Consider the following 23,434-nt stretch of genomic DNA (forward strand, 5'->3'; position numbering starts at 1 on the left):
CAGCCTTTTTCCAGCGAGAGAAAAACCTTTATTCAAAAAACACAACTCTCCAAAAGCATTCTTCTTCACAGCCTGCAGTCTTCCTAGGCACCTAACGTTCATCTTACAGAATTCTTGAGTATTTCTAAGCTACAGATGGCCAGAAATTGAGATTAAAACCCTACATAACCAGGTCCTATAAAATAAAACCTTCACGCTGTAGACAACTCAGATTAGCAGTGACTTCCAGAAGTGCATTGTAGAGTCACAGTTTACACCTGTACTTCCCAACGGAGCTGAAAACAAAAGAGGAAACTAGTAAATACCTGTTGGTTAACTGGTTAATTCTCACAACCTATGCCCTTTCTGAGGAAAGCCTTTCTCCAAGCTGAGCCCTAAGTATGCTCCGTGGCAAATGAAACGGTGAGTACAATACAACGTTCTGGAATGTTCATGCTGTTCCAGGGCTGACCCCAAGAAGCAAAACTAAATTCCTAGAATCAAATCAGCAGTTACAGGACAGCTGCTAACACAGTCTGCTCACCTCCGGACTGCCAACTGCCGACTGAGCTTTCTAATAGCTCACAATCTGATCATCAACTTCTCCAATGTCTGAAAGCCCTCTGGGCACATCCTGTTCCCACCACCAGGAAGAAGGCATCCTACCCAGCAAGGCTTTTTGCTGTTGCTTTGGAGTCATCTGCTCTGCCACCAAATATCTCCACTCCTGAGATGCTATCCAGATCCATCATCTCTTCTTAAAGTGTTCATGTACAGTACATTTTCCTATCTGGTGCAGAATAATAATCGGGGGAAATTTTTTAGTGCATATTGTCACTTTGAGAGTGAAACTCTCATATTTCTTAAGCTTTGGAACATGCTCTATTTGGGCATGCATACATCACCTAGTTTTTAAACCATCATTGTTCTGAATTATTTATTATAATTTTGGCAATATTTTAAAGCTAATGTAGATTTCAAGGACATAAATGAAAATCATCAGGTAATGAAAAACTTGTCTCTACATTTATTAACTTACTAGCATAACTTTCATATGAAATATTTTCACTTAAAACTTTTTTGTACAATTGTACTTGGAAATTATTTCTTGAACTCAATGTGTAGCATACTGGGAAATTAAATCTTTAGCTTCCCAAACCTGAAAGATACACTACTCTAAATGAAAATAAACAAATAAAAATTTTAAGGTGTTTATTTTGCTGCAAAAATTGAAATCTATGGCTTTTTCCATAATATGCAGTTTTCATGAATTTTTTAATACTCTCTTGCATGCACAGATATTGAAATATTTTGTGTCAAAATTAACTTATCTTTCAATTCCATTTCTGTGAGCTTCTGGAAGTATTCTCATATATACTCTGTAGCGTTTTATTTTGCTTCTGGTCATCTGTATAAGTGTGCCATTGTCAGAAGCACAGCATCCCTCCATTTTCCTGACCTGCAAACGGCCCTCCTCTATTTCTTTAGGTGAAGTCACTTCACAACCTTAGATATCAGGTCCTTTATTTTTTAAGTCAATTTTCATCTCAAGACAGGGGATGAGACAGAGATGGAGATTTTCTATCTGCTGGTTCACACCCCAGTGCTGGGGCTGGACCAGGCTGAAGCCAGGAGCCTGGAACTCAGTTCAGTTCTCCCACATGAGTGGCGGCAGCCATCATCAGCTGTCTTCCAGGGTGTGTATTAGCAGGAGGCTGGAATCAGAAGCAGAGCCAGCACTTGAACTCAAGCACTCCCATACAGGATGGGGATATCTCAACCCATAATTTAACTGATAGGCCCAATGCCTGCCCAGTTCCTTTATTGTTAAGCAATTTCTATTAGATGGTGTCTGTATTAGATGACAACAGAAGGGCTCTCTGTCCCATGTGTTATGTAAAATGCCTGCATACAGTTAAAAATACAACAATATGAAAGGATGTTTAAAAATCCAAATTATTTTTCCATGATCCCTATATTTGTTAGGGCTGCAAAATGCCATCAACTGGGTGACTTTCAAACAGAAACTCATTTTCTCACAGTTTTGGAAACTAGAAGTCCAAGATCAAGGTGTCAGCAAGTTTGTTCTAAGACTTCTCTCTGGTTTGAAGATGACTGCCTTCTCCCTGTGTCTTCACATGGCCATCACTCTGTATGCATATGGCAGAAGTCTCTTTTTTAAGCCCTCATTTGTTGTTGTTGTTGTTGTTTTTAAGATTTATTTATTTGAAAGTCAGAGTTACACAAAGAGAGGAGAGGCAGAGAGGTCTTCCATCTGATGGTTCACTCCCCAACTGGCCACAACAGCTGGAGCTGCACTGATCCTAAGCCAGGAGCCAGGAGCCTCTTCCGGGTCTCCCACACAGATGCAGGAGCCCAAGGACTTGGGCCATTTTCTACTGCTTTCCCAGGCCACAGCAGAGAGCTGGGTTGGATGCCAGTGCTTCAGGCCAGGGCATTACCCTGCTGCTGTGCCACAGCACTGGCCCCTAAGCTCTTGTTTTTTTCTTTCTGTCTTTTTTTTTTTTTTTGGACAGGCAGAGTGGACAGTGAGAGACACAGAGAGAAAGGTCTTCCTTTGCCGTTGGTTCACCCTCCAATGGCAGCCACGGCCGGCGTGCTGCGGCCGGCACACCACGCTGATCCAAAGCCAGGAGCCAGGTGCTTCTCCTGGTCTCCCATGGGGTGCAGGGCCCAAGCACTTGGGCCATCCTCCACTGCACTCCCGGCCACAGCAGAGAGCTCTTGTTTTTATAAGCACATTACTCCTATTAGATTAAGGGCCTACTTTAATGACTTCATTTTAATGTAACTACTTCTTGAAAGGCCCTAACTCTAAATACAGTCACATTCTGAGGCACTGGGGCTAGGTATTGACCATCTGAATTTGGAGGGAGGGGATAAGATAACGAACCCATAGAAACATCTCATTTAGTTTTTAAAATTGTGCCACATTTTAGTTTGCTTTATTTGAACCATATGGTTTCTGTAAACCTGGGCTTATTTTTATTCAATTCCCAGTTTGGTTCCTTTTTTTTCTTAAATTTGGCATACTCCTCTTTCTTGGATTTTTGTTTTGTTTTGCTGAAGTACATCTGTGGCAAACTAGATGACAGATGTCTTTCAAGAAAGGGCTCACTGCCCAGCTACAAGGAAGCTGGTTAACTCACAGCCTCTTGGAGTTAACTTCTTCAAGGTCTACCTCAGATTTCTAGCTGAGATTATCAACCTTTGGCCAACCATTAAGCAAGAGTGTGGTAGCAGGAACAAGCCATCTCTGCACAACTCAAGAGTCCTCTGAGGGAAATCTTTGCTCAGAAACTACCAATTTTGTAGTGATGGCTACCCCTACCCAATCTTGTGCCCTCCCTTTTCCATTCACAGATATTACTACCCAATAAAATTTTGTACTCTAATTCTGTATGAGTTTCAGTTTCCTGGAGAACTCAACTAGTATAACATATTAACTAATGTTCACTTTTTGGTTTCTTTCAGAAAGGAATCATGGATTTAAACTTAATGAGAACTTGAGAGTGTGGGCTCTGTTCTTATATGCATTTGCCACCTTGATCGGGTATATAATTCTAGATTCAAAATATTTCTGTGCAGAATTCTGATGGTCTTGCTATACTGTCTTCTAATATCCAATATTGCTGATGAAGTATGATTATAATCCAATTCTTATTCCTTTGTAGATAAGCCAAGTTTTTCCTTTCTTTTGCCCTCATTCATGAAAGCTTTTGAGTTTATTCTTAATGCTTTTAAATTTCACTAAGGTATCCTAGTAGATGACACTTGGAGCTGATGACTAATGTCTTTCTTCCGTCCCCCTTACTCCCTATGGTCCGTACATTCTGATTTCTGAAACTCTTACTAGATAGCCATTGTTGATTTCTGATTCTGTCTTTCATGCTTTTGTTTTTCTTATTTTTTTTTCCTTCATGGTATCCTGGGAGATATTTTCCATTTTTATCTTCTATATCTTCATATTTGGCCTTCAGTCATGACTGATCAATCATTTTTCATCCTATCCATCACAGTTTTAGTTTTCAAGAACTCTATTAATATTCTCCAGTTGTTCCTTCTAATATCATTGTTCTGATTTCATTGCTGCGATACTCTCTTGGATGTCCCTGAGGATAGTCATTAGCATTTAAAAAACTAGTTCTGTTCTAGTCCTCAAATTATTCCTGTTTTCTTCTTGGGTCATTTAATTAGTTCAGCTTGGACTTTATTTTTAAAGTGTTGTTGTTTCCTCTCTAATGTGTGGCAAATGCTTGTTCATATTCATGAATGAAAGACTACATTGATTCGTATCTAAAATGGTTGGGGTCTGGTGACAGCAGGCTATTTCATTTATGATCCATGGCCCAAGATCCCCCAAAACTGCTAACTTAAGGAGGTACTCATTCTGAGAGCCGGGTAGGTAGGCTTTTCTTTTCCCTCTGTGACTATTATTAGGCTCTGCGCTGCCTCTTTCCTCAGCACTATAATCACTCTACCAGCTCTCTACAGGAAAATCTACTCTGCCTAAGCACTTCTCCAGTGGGCTCCAGCTGCGGACGAATTCAGCCACAGCTGCTCAGGGTTATGGGCAACTGACCTTTGTGCTGCTCTCTCTGTGCCTGGAGACTCTTGGGAGCTCTGCAGGGAGAGAGGTTTGGTCTCTGCTAATTTGCAGAATGTGCATGAATGGACCGTGGTTTTCTCCCTGCTAGATGTGTCAATTTCACAGAAAATTTTTCCTCCTAGAACTTACTTAAAATTTCTGGTGTGCTGATTGTGCTTACTATAGTTTTCCATAATGCAACAGATTTTTCTTTTTTGTGTCTTTATCTTTTCAATGCCCTACTGAGAAGGAAGGGATACAATCACATATGCCCAACCATATATGTAATTCTCACCCCTGGACACTGAGGGCAGGGGAGTGAGGTGAGCATCTAAATAAGGCCAGAACAATGGAGGGTTTGAGACTCAGGCCTGAGAAAGAGAAGGACTCTTGGGGTTAAAGACTGGGAGGGATAAAGCTGGACAACTTTTAGGGTGGGAGGGAGCACCATGTTTCCAAATATATGCACTACAGAAGCACTGAGGGCAGCCGAGAGGCACAGGGAAGCCTTTAGGCCTAGGCGCATTTTGTACTTGGTCCCTTAAGTACACCTCTGGATCATTACAACATATGTTTCTTGCTTATACTAGCTCTATGTGATTTTCAGTTACAATGAAGAGCCAGAAACCACGCTCTCTTGGCTCTCCTGGCACCTGCTATTTGGTCAAGCTTAGTGTTGAGGAAGTGGGCAGAATAAGAAGGGGGTACCCCAAGAGGCAAGGTTTGGTGTGGCATTGCAACGATAGCCAGGGCCCTGAATCTCCAGAGAAGAAATATCTTGTTTGCCACCCTTGTAAAATAATGAAAAGGCAGGAAAAAAAGACAAAAGTCCTTTCCTCTTAGCCTAATTTACAGGGTTCTGTTCATGAACATTAAGAAGGGTGCAACATATCTCCCCAACTTCCCATGGTGGTGATTTTTAAACTCTCAGAAACACTATGTAACTTTAAAGAGGTGGCAGTTTGTTAAACACAAAAATGTCAAAATGTACACACACAAAAAAAACCCACAAACCAGCATCATTTTGTCCAAATAGTCTGAGCTTGTCCTCCACTTAGATTGTAGCTTCTTCAGACCACTTGTGCAGTCTTAGGGAAGCAGCTTTCCCACTTAGAAAACTAACTAGTCCTTTTGTTTTCCCTAATTTTCTCTTTCCTGACGACACTGCATGAAAACTTTCACTCTTGGGATTTGCTATCTTATTAGGGGAGATTTCAAAAATAATTCCAAAATTCCTTCCACAAATAAAACTGATAAATTAGTACAAATTCAAGTTTGCTCAAAACAACACTATGCCCTCTGAGGTCAAAGACCCCTGGGCTGGGGACTCCAAGACATTAAATAATTTTTATGCAGCGCTAAATAAACTGGAGAGCCCAGCACTTCGAGAAATGGTCGCATATCATTAATTCGCGAACCACCTCTGAAAATGACTTTCCAAAAACGGCCGGACAAAGCAGGGTCACAGGCCTGATCGGAAAATGAACATCTTTGTTCAAATTAAATGCGAGACTGGAACGCGATCAAATGGACACTTTACGTTAATTTTTCTCTCTGCCTTGTCAGGGGTGTGTGAGGAAGGTTCCAATGTCTTGGACCTGAGGAACCGAGCTGCAGCCGAAGCACAGCTGGGATTTTAACCAGCTCTGCGTGACCTGGGAGCTTCGCTCGTGCCCGGGTCCCGCGGCGCCAAACGGGGGGCGATCGGTCAGCCCCGGGTCCTCCTCCCTTTAACCCCGCAAAAGCTGCAGGGTTGGAGCCAGGAAACCAACAGGGAGGCGGAAACAAGGGCAGGCCCACAACTGGTGGAATTTACGGTTAGGAAAGGAATTCTGGTTTTTAAAACTGAGGTGACAAAAGCCGAGCCAGGCAGGAGTCGAACCTACAATCTTCTGATCCGTAGTCAGACGCGTTATCCATTGCGCCACTGGCCCTTCACACACTCACCCGTGACGAGCCTAACCATTTACAGTACGGTGAGGCCACACCCGACAGTCGCTCCAGGTTGGTAAACCCGAAGTGCGACAGGCAGGCAGGGGTGGCAGTGCTGTCGCAGGGTCCTGCCCCGCAGGGCGAGGACACCCCGGGCAGGGGCCCTGCCCCCAGTTCGTAGTGGGGCGCGCAGATACGAGCCGCACCGTCATTCTGCGCAAGCGCAAAGCACCCAGGCGCCCACTGCCTGGGGAGGGGCGGGGCGCGTGTGCGTCCGACTACGCATGCGTGTTGCCATGTCCGACCGACGAGGAAGCAGGCCTACACCTGGGTTGAATCTCAGGGGGCGCTCGTCCCCACCACGTCCCTTCGATAGCTCAGCTGGTAGAGCGGAGGACTGTAGCTGATTTTCCAGCAGGAGACATCCTTAGGTCGCTGGTTCGATTCCGGCTCGAAGGAGACGGCTGTGTCATTTTTCCACAGCTTCCCCGCCTGCAAGGGTCCCTCTTACAACTTACACCCCAACGACCGGTGGGCGCTTCTAGCACTGTCGCACTGTCGCTCCGGCGCGTGTGTGGCACCGCTCGTGCGGAATATTTTGCGATCGCGGGATCGGGGTCCTGGCCTAGTGCTTGTTGCTAAACAGTCTGGCGTTTCCAAGCCCCCGGCTTGCAGGGAAGGGGGCGAACGCGGCCAAGCCCGGCCGGGCAGGCTCCCCGGGGCCCAGGCCCGCGTGGTTTCCTCACGGCCCCGGGCCGGTCAGCCGCGCGAGGGCTCGCTCCGGCGGCCGTGAGGAGGCGGCAGGTCCGCGCCAAGAAGGGTTCAGGAAGCTGGGGATCCGGAAGAGAACGAAACAACACGCACGCCTGGAAAAGGGTGCGCTGTCGTGGGGCCCCGGCGGCGGCCCGGCCCTCCGCTCCCTTCGATAGCTCAGCTGGTAGAGCGGAGGACTGTAGGCGCCTGCCCGCGGCCATCCTTAGGTCGCTGGTTCGATTCCGGCTCGAAGGAGCGGCGGCTTCGTTTTGTCATTTTTTTCCCCTCAGTCGAAGCATGAGCAGAAGTATTGCGGAGGGAGTTTATCTTCTCAGGCTCAACGCTCTGACCCTTCTCTAGAGGAAAAGATAAGCAACCGTGCCCAGCGGTGGGGGATTAGCTCAAATGGTAGAGCGCTCGCTTAGCATGCGAGAGGTAGCGGGATCGATGCCCGCATCCTCCAGTTTTCTTCCTCCTCGGGGTACGTTTTCCTTTGAGTCGAAAATGAAATGGAGGGCAATTTTGGAACTACTCTGTAAAAATTCCCCGGAATTAAAAATGACAGCTGCTGTTCATTCGTTTTCCCAATTTTAAATTTTTAGACGCGTTTACTTTGGGTACCTTAGGAAACTGGCTATTTTTCTTTCACAAACAGCGACGGAGCACCGTCACGTCCATTACCTCTGCGATTGCTTCGGTGATTGATGTCTGCTCTTCTGGGGACCCGTCTGACGCTAAGACGCCCAGAGTTAGGGGGACCTCACAGTAGGAAAAACAAAACCGGAAATAGAACCCGGGCAGGTCAGCAGCTTGAAACTTTGGTCGAGCGGAGGAACCGGGCACTCCTCCTCCTCCTGCTCCGCTCGGGGTGGGGGTGTGTGTGTGTGCCTGCTCCGGGCAGCTCCGAGGTGGCTGGGGAGCCGAGAGAGGCCCAGAAGCCAGGGGCTGGCAGCTGGAGGCGGGTCTTTCTAAGGCGCTGTGAGACCCGCACTGAGAAGGAATGAACTGGAAAAACAGTTCTGTCTAGGGCCGAGCTTGAGCCCGTCAGTTGTGTCAAAGACAACTCAAGAACAAGTTTACTGAAAGCCAGAGCTTCAATAGGGTACATGTACACAGACTTTTCTCCCAAATCTCATTGTCTGGAATATAGCCACACACAGAGAGAGACAGCTGAAGCCATCCTGTAGCCTCACAACACAAAATATAAATCTTCCAGACAAAGGCAGAAACATTACTCTTTTTAAGGGTTACAGTAAATCAATGATATTTCTTAATCTCTCATTTTAGGATCTCAGGAAACCTGTAGACTTTTGTGACCAGTGTGTACAACTTGCTGAGGTTTATTGCTGTATCTTTCATTATTCAGCATGGTCTTCATTTTTACTTCATTTTACTATTTTCAATAAAATTTTTAATGGAATGCTTAAATGTCATTTAAAAATATCATCATAGGGTTCATGAAAACATTTACAAAAGTAAGGAAAAGAATATTTTTGTTAGATAATATATTCCAATTTCTAGTTTGAGATTATGTGTGTTCTAGTTGGCTAAGGGGAGAACAGTCATTCAAACTGTAAGTAACCAAAAAAGCAGGAAACATATAATAAAGAAAAAGGAAGGATTGAACCCCAAACCCAAGTGGGGGACAGATGTTTGGAACAGGTGAACTGGGCCAGAATAAACAACATCTCGAATCAATAGCCTAGGTGAAGAGGGGAAGTCACATAAAAAGTTCAGAGGTAGAAGTTGAGAGGCAGAATGTCATAGTGGTTAGCCCTGTGGGCTGTGCAACCTGAAGGCTTTTCTTTGTCAGTTGCTACTGCATGACCTTGGAAAACTTCCTTCACAGTTTGGGGCTTTAGTTTTCTCATTTCTAAAATAGAGATGATAGTAATGGTTCCCACTTTTAATTATGGTACAATTTGGGAAGCCTGTGGTACATTGTCTGATACATAGTAAACACACAATAAGCATTACTGCTATCAGTGAGGAAGGAAAGAAGGAAAGAAGGGAGAGACAGGAAGGTAAAAAGGGAGAAGGGAAATAAACATAAAATGTCATTTCCCTGGCAAGCTACAGATACTGGGACACATTTCAGTGCCTAGAGGCCTGGCAAGCACACCATACACAGAGTGAAGACTTAGAAACATCATTTGAGGGTTTGAATTTGTGTCTATATAGATATTTAGACATGCAGGAGAGAGGTGCTTGGATCTATTGTTCATGGAAAGTAGAACAATCCTAAAAATACAAAATGATGATTAAATACATTATGGTATGACCATATAATGGAATATGTATAATCATTGAAATTATATTTGTGAACAACTTGTATTGACATGAGAGATATTAATCAAATGCTAAATGAATAAAGGGTAATATAAATAATAACAATATAAGCAAGCATAAGTTATTCCTGGACAAGACTAGAACATAGTTTAAAATGCAAACAGCAATAATATTTGATAGTAGGATATTGTGAGGCTTTTTTCCCTAAAATTTAAAAATATTTTCTAAGTTTGAAATAAACATTTATCATTTTAATTGGAAATGTAGATAACTTTTAAAAAGTTAAAAGCTAACCTTTGTCAGAACTTCCTACAAGCCATGCGCAATTCTAGGTAATTGACATGTATTAATTCATTTATGTCTGTCATACGGAAACCATCAGGTCCAGCCGGCCTCAGTGGTGAATTCTACTGAACAAACCAATTCTGCTATGAACTACACTCAAACTCTTCCAGAAAATTGGAGAAGGAGTGTTTCCCAATTCATTCCATGAAGTCAATGTCATCCTGATGCCAACACTGGGCAAAGACACTACAGGAAAGAAGACTGCAGGCCAATATGTCTTACAAACATAAAAATGTTCAGAAAAATCTTTGCTAATTAAATCCAATAATATACAAAAAGAATATATATCATGACCAAGTGGGATTTATTCCAACATATACAACTGGTTCAACACTCAAAATTGATATAATTAAGCATACTAAAGAAGCAAGCCATGTGATCATCTCAGCAGATGCGGAAAAGGCATTTGATCCAATTCAATGTCAGTGAAAAGCTGTCAACAAACTTGGAAGGGCAGGGAACTTCATCATTCTGATAAAGGCATCAATGAAGAACATATAACAAAGATTTTGTACTTATAATAAAAAACTGAATACTTTCCTCCTAAGAGTAGGCACAAGGCAAGCATGTCTATTATAGGTTTTTGGCTAACACCAGTGCAATAAGATAAAAAAGTGAAGGAAAAAGGCCTCTAAATTGGAAAAGAAGAAATACAACTCTATGTTCACATGTATCATTTTTATTTTTTTTAAGATTTATTTTATTTATTTGAAAGACAAAGTTACAGAAAGAGGTAGAGCCAGAGAGAGAGAATCTTCCAACTGCTACTTCACTCCCCAAATGACCTCAATGGCCAGAGCTGAGCTGATCCGAAGCCAGGAGCCAGGAGCCAGGAGCTTCTTCTGGGTCTGCCACGCAGGTGCAGGGGCCCAAGGACTTGGGCCATCTTCTACTGCTTCCCCAGGCCATAGCAGGGAGCTGGATCAGAAGTGGAGCAGCTGGGACTCGAACCAGTTCCCATATGGGATGCCGGCACTGTAGGCTTTAACCCACTGCACTACAGTGTCAACCCCGTGTATCTTATTTTTAAAAATATTGACTACACATCATAATATTTTTGATTTTTTGGGTTAAATAAAATATTCCCTTAAGAATTTATGTTTTCTGTTTCTTTGCAAAATTTTAAATGTGGCTTTCAGAAAATTGAAAATCATATATATTTGTCACTCACATCTTATTTCTTCAGACATTACAGATGGGAGAGATACACCAGGGGTAGATTATGTCAGGCCCTAGGGACCTGAGTGAGGTCTTTATCCAGGGGTTATATAACCACTAATAGGATTTAAATAAGGACTGACATGTGAGAAACAGATTTCAAAAGGCCTGAATGAATTCAGAGAAATCCGTTAGCAGACTGAGGTTGAGGGGAGGTGGGATATATGTGTTGGGGGTGGAGCTCAACTGAGTACTCCAGACACACGCCCTGGCCCCTAAAGCCAGCTTCCACTGGCCTGCTAGCCAAAAGTTGAAAGAGATCAAAAGACTTCTCTTCCTTATTGTCATCCCTTATTGCCAAATCCACTGTTGTGTGCATTCTCAGGTTCTTAGGAATCCATCTCTATCCTTAGACTTTTAGAAGATTGGGAAACTGTTGGAAGAGGGCAGAGTGGTGGAGTTTTGCCTGTTTCTTTTTTCAATATTTATTTATTTATTATTTGAGAGAGAGAGACAAAGAGAGTTTCCTTCACTGGTTCTCTTCCAAATGCCCAGAATGGCTGATATTGGGAGCCAGGAACCCAATTCAGATCTCCCAGCTTCCTTAATTTCTTTTCTTTTTTAAAATTAATTAATTTATTTGAAAGGCAGAGTTACAGAGAAAGATGAGAGGCAGAGAGAGAAAGAGAGACTTGATTCACTTCCCCAAATAGTCCCAATGGACAGGGCCAAAGTCGGGAACCACAAGCTCCATTTGGGTTTCCTATGCAGGTAGCTGGGATCCAAGCACTTGGGCCTTCTGTTACTTTCTCAGAAGCATTAGCAGGGAGCTTGATCATAAGTGGAGCAGCAGAGACTTGAACCAACACTTATATGAACTGATGACTATATGGGACGCTGGTGCTGCAGTCAGTGGCCTAATCTGCCATGTCATAACACCAGCCCCCCTGAATTTCTTAATGTGTGTCAAAACTACATGGGTACTTCAAAATGTCATCAAAATAGATTAAAAGAAGTTTATTTGGTGTAAGAATTGAAATCCAAGAATATGAAGGGGTCTTCAAAAAAGTTCACGGGAAAAACGTATTTTGGAAAAAAAAACTATGTATTTCAATGTGGTTTCTTTCTCTCTCGTTTATTTATTTATTTATTTCACCAAAACAAAAACTACTGCTGATGGAATTCAGGAATAAGGAGTAAGTAGGGCTTCCAATCAAGGCAGCTCCCTGTGTAATTGCTCCCAGTTGGTTTTAAGCCCTGTCCTAATGTGTGTGATGAGGATGGAGGTAGGAGTGGAAGAGGTAGTATGCCCCTTCTATATTCATACAATACAGGGTACTCTCAGGAGGCTAAGTAGATTTCATGTCCCCATAGAGGCTTAGGTCCACTCCAAATCCCAGAGTGTTGAAATGACTTAAATTCTGATTCAATTCCAGAATGGGTCCTACTTCCTGGACTCTGAATGATTCGGGAATGGACTGAAGTTTCCTGGTTCCTCCTTAGAACAAGACATTTTCCCTGTGTCCCATTTCCAGTCCACATGCCCACTCCATAGCTCACTGGTCTCCGAGAGAGAGGACAAGCCAGGCATGCAGGGAAGAGAATGTGGAGGGGAAGGGGACATTATTGATCCACTAGGTACTTAGTCCCATGGGAGTCTGGCCAGCTTACTGTGTGACCTCCAGGCACAGTCCTAGGAAAGTGTGAAAGGCAGAGAAACTGGGGATCCAGTAGACATCAAATAATCCACTTGGGGATTTTCATAGTCAAAACTGAAAATTTTCAGAACATCATGCCCTGTCCCCCAACACACACAAATCTTGCTTCATTAGGTTATGAACTCTGCTTACTTACAGATGAAAGAACTGTGATATACTGAGGCAAGGTCACTTTCCTTATCCACAAAGTGAGGTGGACACAGAGGCTAGAGAGAAGTCTGTAAGATGACTCACTCTGCACCCTCATTGTTTGTCACTGGTCCCTCAGATTCGGGCCATCTGAGTCATTGGACTTGATTTTCAGACTAACCCAGAGGCCCCTTCCTCCGTTGCCTCCTCATCCAGGCCAGGACGCCGGGGCCTCTCATCTGGTTCATTGGCAGCAGCCTTCAGTCTGGCCTCAGGCCAGGTTCCTTTGCTCTCATTGTCCGAGACACCCCTGAGAGATTAATGTAACCAGTGGCGCTGTCACAGAAACAGAAATGTGCTGTGAGAAACATTTGCAACATCCTGGTGCTTAATTTATGAAGTGCTGAACACTCTGCAGCTCAGTATTCATGACTGCCAGCTCCAGTCCCACATGTTTGGGGATTCTTGTGCATCTGCGCCTCTGTGGCTCTGCTCTAGGCCTTCCCCTCTGTGTCCCCCTAACTGTCCAACTCTCCGGTACTTCTAATTGCACAGTGGGTCAATCAAATGCTAACCCCAGCCATGAAGTTTTCCTGACTCCTCCTATTGTGCAGTTTTGCTACTTTTGATCACATTGTGTCTGCCAGCTCTTATCTCTACTGTTAGCCTGAGCTTTTGAAAGACAATGACTTATGTTTTGTTCATAATTTAGTGCCTGGGGCCTCGCACAATGAAGACACATGATAAATACTCGAGGAATGCTTTATGAAGGAATGAATTCCTTCTGTGTGAACAGGTTCTGCTCCACTGTACAGTCACACAGCACATAATGAAGCTTCAGTCAAAGTCAGGCTGCATATAGGACAGTAACCTCATATCATTACATTCCCTAGTTGGTACCGTAGCTCTTGAAGTATCCACCACAAAGCATGACTCACCTTTGTGGTGATACCGGTGCAAACAAATGAACACTAATGTGTATGTCTACATCCGAGTTTTTAACAGAAGTTTAAAAAGTTAAAAAAAAAAAAAAAAAAACAAACTTGAGGCTAGCGCCGCGGCTCACTAGGCTAATCCTCCACCTGCGGCACCGGTACCTTGGGTTCTAGTCCCGGTTGGGGCGCCGGTTCTGTCCCAGTTGCTCCTCTTCCAGTCCAGCTCTCTGCTGTGGTCTGGGAAGGCAGTGGAGGATGGCCCAAGTGCTTGGGCCCTGCACCCTCATGGGAGAACAGGAAGAAGCACCTGGCTCCTGGCTTCCAATTGGTGCAGTGCACCAGCTGTAGTGGCCACTTGGGGGGTGAACCAACAGAAAAGGAAGACCTTTGTCTCTCTCTCTCATTGTCTAACTCTGCCTATCAAAAAAAAAAAAAAAAAAAAAAAAAAAAAAAAAAAAAAACTTGAATGGGAAAAATGCTTACAGAATGTCAGGAAAGAAAACTTTGTAAAGCATTAAAATATGCTTTGTGTTTTATGTTAAATATCATTACAAAAAGGTCAAAATTTTAAAAATTTAAAATTTTTCCTAGGAAATATCTCACATACTATGCTCATACCTCTATAACCACTACAACGATAAACCCAATTAATTGCCTAGGTTAGGTGAAATGAATGAACCAAGTTAAAAAAAAAATCAAGTTTTCTTCCTTGTCTGTAGTTGCTAAATCAGTAAAGAAAGGAATCAGAGAATTCTCCAAAGATCATCAAAATGTTTGTGAATATATATAACTTATTTTTAGTTAAATGGAGCTTATTAGAGTGTCAGTAAGCTTTCAGGGCACACAACACTAAGACTACACAGAATAGTCACACCGACCTACCTCTGCTGGTAATTAAGTGTACTCCAGGGATCACTGACAAAAGGTGTTCATCGTTCAAGGTTTTTGAAATCAAGGAGAAATAAGATGAAAAGTCTGCACGCAAAAACAGATACACATTTCCTTCTTGCTTTTAATATGTTGTAACATTTTAAAATAGACTTCTCCTGGTTAAACAGTTGTTTCACAAAATCCTGGGAAATGTTAGTATTGATGTTTATGAATTAAGAACCCATCAAAAGTATCAGAAATAACCATGGAAAATATTGATTCTTTAAAAAAACCACCTTGGAAAAAGGCAAAGATGCAAAGGAGTAAAGGTATTTTTGCAGGTTAAAACACAGGGATACAGGACTGCATTTTTGCTTCAGCTGTCAAAGGCCCTAATTCGAGACCCCTGATGTGTGGCTAAATGAATGCACAAGTCTGCAATCCTGTGAGATTATTGCTGCAAACTAAGCTTATGGTTTTAAAAGCTACCCAAATTTTTGTGTATTTTCAGGTGTGTGTAGGGGGGGAAAACACAGGATGAAAGAGGGTTACAGAGGAGGGAAAGCAACATGGAAGAAAAAAGAGCACACTAGAGTTTTTTGTTACAACCTCTTGAATCATCAGATCATCAGTGTTTGAAAGTTGGCCTTTGTTTAAGTTTTCGAACATCTTTGTGTTGAAGTCAGCTTTTACGATGGGTTTTTCCCAGACCACCACCAGGACAAAGGTGAACATTAAGCCAGTCTGAATATTGCCCTTGTGAAGCTGGGACGACGGTTTTCTACACCTGTTTGTCTGTTTCCACCTGTAAGGCTCCTTTTGGTGACTTACTTCATAGATTCTCAAGATAGCGATAGCGTTTGTGGTCCAGTTAGATTCTCAGCCCTTGTTCTGCCCCTTCCTGGAGAAGCCTGTCACCAGGGTCTGACCGAGCACTCCCGGAGAGCTTGGCACAGGGACCAGGCATGCACACTTGCACTTGTTGACAACTGTCAGCTTCGACCTCCTTCTCCTCACAATCCCCCTGTCCCTGTCTAAATGGGGTTTGTAATCCTCCTTCCCACCCACTCTCTTCACTCCCTGGGGTAAGAATGTTGACTCCTGCTCTCTGTCACCTGTCAGAATCCATCCTCCTGTCACTGGCTTATATGGACAAGTCAGCTCACGGTCACGTGACCCTGGGCTGCTAAAAACAGCTCAGGCACCCACTGTGAACCAGGGCCTGAAACAATGTCCTCCACGGAGAGAAACGTAAAGGACACTTGATCATACAATCCTTGGAATTATTTCTAGGAAATAGTTTTAGAAGGCGTTCGGAGCACCCTTTCCCTGGCAGAACTCAGACGGCCAGGAGATGAGCGCATCTCTGAATTACAAGTCTTTTTCCAAAGAGCAGCAGACCATGGATAACCTGGAGAAGCAACTTATCTGCCCCATTTGCTTGGAGATGTTCACCAAGCCCGTGGTCATCCTCCCCTGCCAGCATAACCTGTGTAGGAAATGTGCCAGTGATATTTTCCAGGTAGGTTTGTTTGGAATTTGTGTGTGGGGGAAGGGGAAGGGATTGTGTGGAAAAGATTCCCTCCTCTCCCAAAGGAGTGCTTAACATGAGCTAAATCCTTTTAGGAAACTTCATAAGGCTACATTTATTTTCAGGAAAACTTTATTTGGAGGATTTGCTTTGTGCTTTGCTGTCAACCTCCTTCTTATTCCAGAATCTAGTTTGGTTTTACTACTAAGAATCAGCATCCATGCGTTATTTTTTTCGAAGAAAGTCAAATTGTTGAATCTGTGTCAAAAAGAAAATGAATGACTGCTCAAATCATGAATGTTGGAGTTTCTGGCGGGAAGTCTGGGTTGTGGAAACAGCGGATGGGAAAGCATCTCAGGCTCACAATGGGGCCTGTGTTTCACGGTCGCTTGCTGATATGGCCATGAGGGATTATCTCATGGCAAACTCAAAGCACAAATTCACGCTGTTTGTAGTCCCAGAGAGTGAAAGAAGCCTCAGAAAAATCTCTGTGTGGCACTAATCATTTCTTGTTTTCTTGTTTGGCAAGAACAGGCCTCCAACCCGTACTTGCCCACAAGAGGAGGCACAACTGTGGCGTCTGGGGGCCGATTCCGATGCCCATCCTGTAGGCACGAAGTAGTTTTGGACAGACATGGAGTCTATGGACTTCAGAGGAACCTGCTGGTGGAAAATATCATTGACATCTACAAGCAGGAGTCTACCAGGTAATAGCGCTGTGTCAAGCCCACTTTGAGGCTTGTTTTGTTTGTTTATTACACTGAATGATTGTTTACCAATCATAGGCTAATGTTTTTCACTGGAAAATATCTTTCCAAGTCAGTCCTTCCCAGTGGGACTGAGATCATCCAAGGGAGGAGAGAAGGAAGCTGGTGTCAATTTAGGACCCATTATCATTCATCCTTTCTAGATGGTGATGTTGAGAGAGGTATAATAGTGTGTCCCACCTTGATGCCTCTCATTACATACATTTTAGACAGTTCCTTTGTAGCACCAAATGCTATCTAGCAGAAAAATTCTAGCACAAAGCCTTACATAAAATGAACATAAATGGCATCATCTAAAATGGCCCCGTTCCTTGTTCAGACAGTCTTGCCTTAGAATGATCTGGATTATAATAATAAAAACAAAATCCTTTAACACAGTTTATCACTGTACTGATTTCCTGGGATGTTATAAAGCTAGGAATAGTCCTGGCTTTAATGGACTTAATTTTGGAGATCTGAAGAAAAAAAAAGGTTGGAGTTCAGTTTGTATTTTCCTGTTCCTTAGACTGTATTGACTTACTCTCTTAGCATCCACTTGTTGATTGACTGACACATAGTATACATATACACATAAGTATACACATTCATTCACTTCAAAAAAGACTCCTTATTCATCAAACCACATTGGCTATAGAGTTCCTTTCCTAGAGGCAACACTGCGGAAGCTATTCCTAGAAGGCATGACATAAAGAGCTCTTTTTCAATTATGCACAGGTCAGTCCAGTCCACAAAGCTTGGTGGCAGCATTGAGACCACCTAGCAAAGGCCTCATTGTGATTCTTGTTAAGGGACAAGTATTGATGGAACATCTGCAGGGCTCTAAGAGCCTTGAGCTCTTCGGAGGAAAGCTGTTCTATAAATCTAACATAATTACTGTAATTATTATGGATATCACTTTCTGCCCAAGATTCAAAACTAAATTAGATAGTATCAGGATATGGGACTGGAGAAGAAATACTGATGGCATACTTGCAGAGTTTGTAGCCAGCTCCTTCCCTTGCTCCTAAAGTCTCTTGCCAAGAAGCAAAGTACTACTTTTGTCCTGTTTCCTCATAGATCTGATCTCATTCTATTTCATTACTTTAAAATGCAAATGCACATACAAACTCTTAGAAAAAATGAAGCAGCCAATTAATAACCAACGAATTATCCAAGGAGTTTATCTGAAAACTGTTTCAGTACCTCCTACAGTGCCTTGCACAGAATAATTGCTCTGTAAATGCCTACTGATTAAGCAATACCACAAATATTCTGACATGTTCTATTGATGTATTCCAATAATTTTCTGCTTTACTACTTGCATTGTGGGGTACAATGTGAAAAATAACACTTGTGATAAAACCCAGAGATGTTAAAACTGTGGCATTGGTAAAACTAGAAGACATAACCTTCCTTTAATTATGAAATCTGCTTAGTACAGCTCCAAAAATAGTACCAAGGGCTGGGAAGCAAATAACATGAAAGCAATGAACCAAATTTCCAACAATAAAGCTCATCTCTGAGTAGACTAGGAATGTTTCTGTGAGTGTCAAATTCTTCTTACACTGTTGTTTCTTGAATTTGAGACTTGCCTTTGGGGCATTTTTACTTGGGAGTAAAACCACAAGTTGCCCAGAGGGCTTGGCCACTGTGGGTGTAAACCCAGTTGTTTTCTGAATATTGACAGCATTGCCATATCAGAACCCTGAGTCTAGGAACACATTAGATGACTTCGGAATGACCTTGCATGGGCAGAGATGACCCCATAAGTCATTAGGATGTGGTGGTGCAAAACAGAGGGGGATGTTAAATACAGACTGGGAGGTACTGGTTAATTCTAACCTCCCACAGAACAGCCAGACTGTAGGTCTTGACAAAACCTAGCTTCTGTTTTGGAATGCCACACGGTGCTAGACTAGCCTGTAGTTTGGGGGATGGCAAGAGAAGGTACTAATTTGGTTAATATATTTTTTAAAGATTTATTTATGTATTTGGAAAGTCAGAATTACACAGAGAAAAGGAGAGGTAGAGAGAAAGAGAGAGAGAGAGAGAGAGAGAGAGAGAGAGAGAGAGAGGTCTTCCATCCGCTGGGTCACTCCCAAATTGGCTGCAACAGCCAGAGCTTCTCCGAAGCCAGGAGCCGGGAGCTTCTTCTGGGGCTCCCTTGAGGATGCAGGGGCCCAAGGGCTTGGGCCATGTTCTGCGGCTTTCCCAGGCCATAGCAGAGATGGATAGGAAGTGGAGCAGCTGGAACTAGAACCGGCAACCATATGAGATGCCAGCACTGTAGGCAGTGGCTTTACCTGCTATGCCACAGTGCCAGCCCCTTGGTTAATATTAATAACATAATAATTAACTTTAAAATATAATAAGTGAAACTATGTGTTATGTGTCAGACATGTTTCATGTTTTACACATGAATCATCTTTAATTCTCACAACAACCTTGTGAGATGGTGATTTCTATTAATATCACCCATTGAAAGGTTTTTAATATTTTAGTCAAAATAATTTACATACATGACTTAAAAAATTCAACAGTACCACAAGGCCTCTAGTGATAAGTGTAGTCCCTGCCCCACTCTCTTCACTCCAAGTCTCACTCCCCGAGTCAACCCTCTTTTAATTCCTTCAGCTATTTTTCTATTTATCGACAATGATACGTATATACCTATTATGTCTGGCACTTAGTTCTTGATTTCGCAGTTTTAAACATTGCTGACTTTCCAGCACAGGTGGTCTCAGGACTGAGTCCCTCACAAGGCTGACCTTTACACTCTACCAAGGAATTTTCTTTACTCTCCTCCCATTTAAACCCTTGCTTCCTGGATCCTGTGTTTCTTATCTTCATTGATTTACTCTCTTGTTTTTATGGAATACATCCTTAAGTAAACTCCTAAAATGTCCAGCCCCTCCCCTACTCCTGACTCCAGGGTGTTTGTCTCTGCAATTCCAGAACATTCCCAGGTTTCCACAGTGCACGTTAGCTTGCTTCTTGTAGACTTCTTCCCTGCAGACATAAGATACAAGCCAAGTAGGTCACTTCCTTTCATCAATATGTCTCAACTTTCCAACATTTGTTCGAGAGCTCTCATCCTGCTCACTTTTTGTTCTTTTTCATTTATACTTTTTTATTTCCTCACTCTCATGTAAGTGGGTTTTCAGAAAGATAAATAAAATAAATGCCTGTGTTCATTCTGTCACAATTAATTAGAAGATCTTTTGCCTGATTCTTATATTTATTTTTAAAATTTTTATTTATTTTCATTTTACTTGAAAGAGAGAGACAGATAGTGACCTCTCTTCTGCTGGTTCACTCCCCAACTAGCCACAACTGCTAGAGCTGGACCTGGCCAAAACTAGGAGGTAGCAGGGACCGAAGTCCTTGAGCCATCACCTGCTGCCTCCCAGGGTACACACTAGCAGGATGCTGGAATCAGAAGCAGAGCCGAGACTCCAAGCCAGGCATTCTGATATGGGACACAGGTGTAACAAGTGGTATCGTAGTCATGGCACTGAACTGCCACCCAGTGACTTTTTTAGATATGAGTAAAAACTGTGTCTAACAGAGGTTAAGCAGGTTGTCTAAGCCCATAGAGCCACCATATGGAGGAGCTGAGCGGGAGTAAAACTTTAAGGACATATGACCACAGAGGTACTGCCAGATCACCTCACCGAGGCCAGATGCCCACTCTTCAGGAATCTCCAGAGTGGTTGCAGAAGCCTCAAAGACCAAAGAGAGCAGGCTATATCCTTTTCTATCTGGCCTGCCCTGAACTGCTAAAGACCACTGCCAACATTTGGCACTGAGCCCTGAACCACATCTGTGAGCTGGGGCACTCTCTCTTCATTAAAATATATTTTCATCTTTATTCCATATGCAGTATTTGTCTCTATTCTATTAAATGTTTAAGTTATTCAGAGGTTTCTATTATATGCCCATTTTAAATGGGTAGTACCCCTGGGCTGTGTTGCAACCTAAACAAGAAAAATTCAATAAGAAATATGGGAAATAGTTCTCTGTGTAAAATTGTATCATGAAAAATAATTGAACCATAAACAGAACCAAACACAGAGCCTAATGGCTGTTTCCACAATTTCAGTAACTGCACACACTGCATACATCTGTGCTCTCCATCACTGTCTCTGGTCATAGCAGTTGACGTCAAAGCAGCACATGAGACCCAGGCTGCCCTATGGAAGATGAGCCATGGTAGTACCGTCTGTGCCAGTTTCTGGTAATTGTGCTCCAGGTCCAGCCTCACCACATTTACTACAAGGCAGAGATTTGTGCAAGGAAAAGCTTCAGAGGTGCACCTGCCTTTGACCAGATGGAGACTGACAAGCCAGTCCCTAGATGACCCCCAGAGGGCTTTGTCATTTTTGAACTCGGTGTTCAGGTTGTCTGGTCTCTTCCTTTGCCATTCCTGAATGCTAAGTAACCCCAGATTTTCCCATATTTCCTGTGTCTGGGTGGTGTTAGATCAGAGCACTGGAAATACTATCCATTAATTAGGCAAATTTCCTTTAAATTTCCTACTGGTTCTATCAACAAACACTGAGTACTGAGTCTCTCACCCCCACCATGTGAGGTACTGTTCTGCAGACTGGGGAGCCAGCAGAAAAGAAGACAGCTCATGGCCTCTGCCTTCATGGAGCTCAAGAGCTCACATTCTAGTCAAGGAAACAGATCCGGAAGGGGGCATCTCCATTTTCTCAATTGTGGGTCTTACCTCGTTTATTTGAGTTCCAAGCGTGTGGTCAAGAGAGAAGGTCATAGGTTTCATGGAAAGCATATTACTACAAAACAGAAATTTCTTTTGCAAAAATCAGATTCTAAAATCTTGCAACTGGAAATCTATGCTTACAAGCCTCAGGGCTTCTCTCAGTGGTTAACTCAATCTCAAGTATTTGACTTCTTTCTAGAGCCTATTGGAGAGTGGTGCATCAGCAAGTCCTCTCTGCCTTTCACTGAGTTAGATGCTGCAGCTACAAACCATACACACACATCAGTATTAGTGGGGTTCAAACATTTGCATTTGTGGCTTGCAGTAGAAAGCATATTTTACATTATGGTAGGTATATGAATAGGTCTGTATTGAATACATCTGTTGTTTCAGGTGTGTAGTCACATGTATATGTGTATGAAGTACTTCAAAAAGTTTATGGAAGATTCAATTAAAGCTAAGTTTATTTTGGTGCAAAAAATATTGAAACTGCATGTGAGAAGTCTTCAAAAAGTTTATGGAAAATGTGCATTGTGAAGAAACTGTATGGATTTCAAGAAGTTTTGTACCAAAATAAGCTTATCTTTGAATCTCATTTTTCCAGGTACTTTTTTTCCTTTTAAAAGAGATCTATTTTTTTATTTCAAAGAGCTACCAGAGAGAATGAGAGCCTCCATTTGCTTATTCACTTCCCAGATGACTGCAATGGCTGGGCCCGGGCCAGGCCAAAGCCAGGAGCTAAGAGCTTCTTTCAGCTCTCCCATGTGGGTAAAGGGCAGCCCAAGCACTTGGGCTCTCTTTTCCAGGCCATTAACAAGGAGTTGGATCAGAAGTGGAGCAGCTGGGACAGGAATCAGTGCTGATATGGGATGCAGGTGGTGGCTTTACCGGCTATACCAGAACACTTGCCCTTTCCATGAACTTTTTGAAGTCTCTTCATGAACATATGCACACATACACATATGCATTATATCAATACTCATTCTTACCACATGCAATTTATAATATTTCATAGTAATTCTTACTACATTTAATTCACAATATTTATAATCCCATTTTATTTTGATTTTTAACAATACTAGTTATAACCCCCTAAACTGATTTTATGGTCTATAATAATAGATTTTGTGACCCATAAAAACCAGTAGTTTAAAAATGGACCTCAATAGCACCTTAAAAAAGGTCTCAAATCTAAGATGTTTCTAAGTAATTCTGGAAATCTGAGGACAGCTTTTGGATCTGGATTTGAGGTTTTCCAATAATTAACTGAAAACTGTTAACAGCCTCCATCTTTAGAGAGAATATGTTGAAAGTGCTGGGTTTAGCATAAGGAGATCATATTCACTCCTTCCTCTTCCACAGAGCATCCTCCAGCCAGCACCTGGTCCTACCTCAACCATGAGAACAGCTCCCGGTTCCCCTAGCCACAGTTATCCTACCTCAACCATGAGAACAGCTCCCGGTTCCCCTAGCCACAGTTATCCTACCTCAACCATGAGAACAGCTCCCGGTTCCCCTAGCCACAGTTATCCTACCTCAACCATGAGAACAGCTTCCGGTTCCCCTAGCCACTGTTATCCTACCTCAACCATGAGAACAGCTTCCGGTTCCCCTAGCCACTGTTATCCTACATCAACCATGAGAACAGCTCCCGGTTCCCCTAGCCACTGTTATCCTCCCTTCTTTATGCGGAGCCTCTTCTGGGGCTAGAGGG

The 23,434-nt window shown here is 42.8% G+C and overlaps 1 protein-coding gene and 4 non-coding genes across 18 annotated transcripts in view; 4 read left to right on the forward strand and 1 right to left on the reverse strand.

The window, feature by feature from the left end:
* Window positions 1-6,449: 6,449 nt before the first annotated feature.
* Window positions 6,450-6,522, reverse strand: TRNAR-ACG (transfer RNA arginine (anticodon ACG)). Its single transcript has one exon. It is a non-coding gene; the product is annotated as a tRNA-Arg (tRNA).
* Window positions 6,523-6,886: 364 nt separating this feature from the next.
* TRNAY-GUA (transfer RNA tyrosine (anticodon GUA)) lies at window positions 6,887-6,979 on the forward strand. Its single transcript has 2 exons — window positions 6,887-6,923; window positions 6,944-6,979. It is a non-coding gene; the product is annotated as a tRNA-Tyr (tRNA).
* Window positions 6,980-7,439: 460 nt separating this feature from the next.
* TRNAY-GUA (transfer RNA tyrosine (anticodon GUA)) lies at window positions 7,440-7,528 on the forward strand. Its single transcript is given in 2 exon segments — window positions 7,440-7,476; window positions 7,493-7,528. It is a non-coding gene; the product is annotated as a tRNA-Tyr (tRNA).
* A 135-nt stretch (window positions 7,529-7,663) lies between these two features.
* Window positions 7,664-7,736, forward strand: TRNAA-AGC (transfer RNA alanine (anticodon AGC)). The gene has a single exon. It is a non-coding gene; the product is annotated as a tRNA-Ala (tRNA).
* An 8,122-nt stretch (window positions 7,737-15,858) lies between these two features.
* Window positions 15,859-23,434, forward strand: part of TRIM55 (tripartite motif containing 55) — a 51,328-nt gene continuing 43,752 nt past the window's right edge. For 13 of the 14 annotated variants that reach the window (XR_016236490.1, XR_016236491.1, XM_089336287.1 and 10 more), the window contains exons 1-2: window positions 15,882-16,239; window positions 16,783-16,955. Coding sequence is in view for 12 of the 14 variants with exons in the window: in XM_089336287.1 (XP_089192413.1) it covers window positions 16,072-16,239; window positions 16,783-16,955 (341 nt within the window). In the remaining 2 variants the exon portion in view is untranslated. Of the gene's footprint in view, window positions 16,240-16,782; window positions 16,956-23,434 lie in introns of all 14 variants that reach the window. The other variant, XM_002710445.5, reaches the window with a different exon arrangement.

This window comes from Oryctolagus cuniculus, chromosome 6 (assembly GCF_051225735.1).
Source record: "Oryctolagus cuniculus isolate XC-2025 breed Fujian yellow rabbit chromosome 6, ASM5122573v1, whole genome shotgun sequence".
Taxonomy (NCBI): Eukaryota; Metazoa; Chordata; class Mammalia; order Lagomorpha; family Leporidae; genus Oryctolagus; species Oryctolagus cuniculus.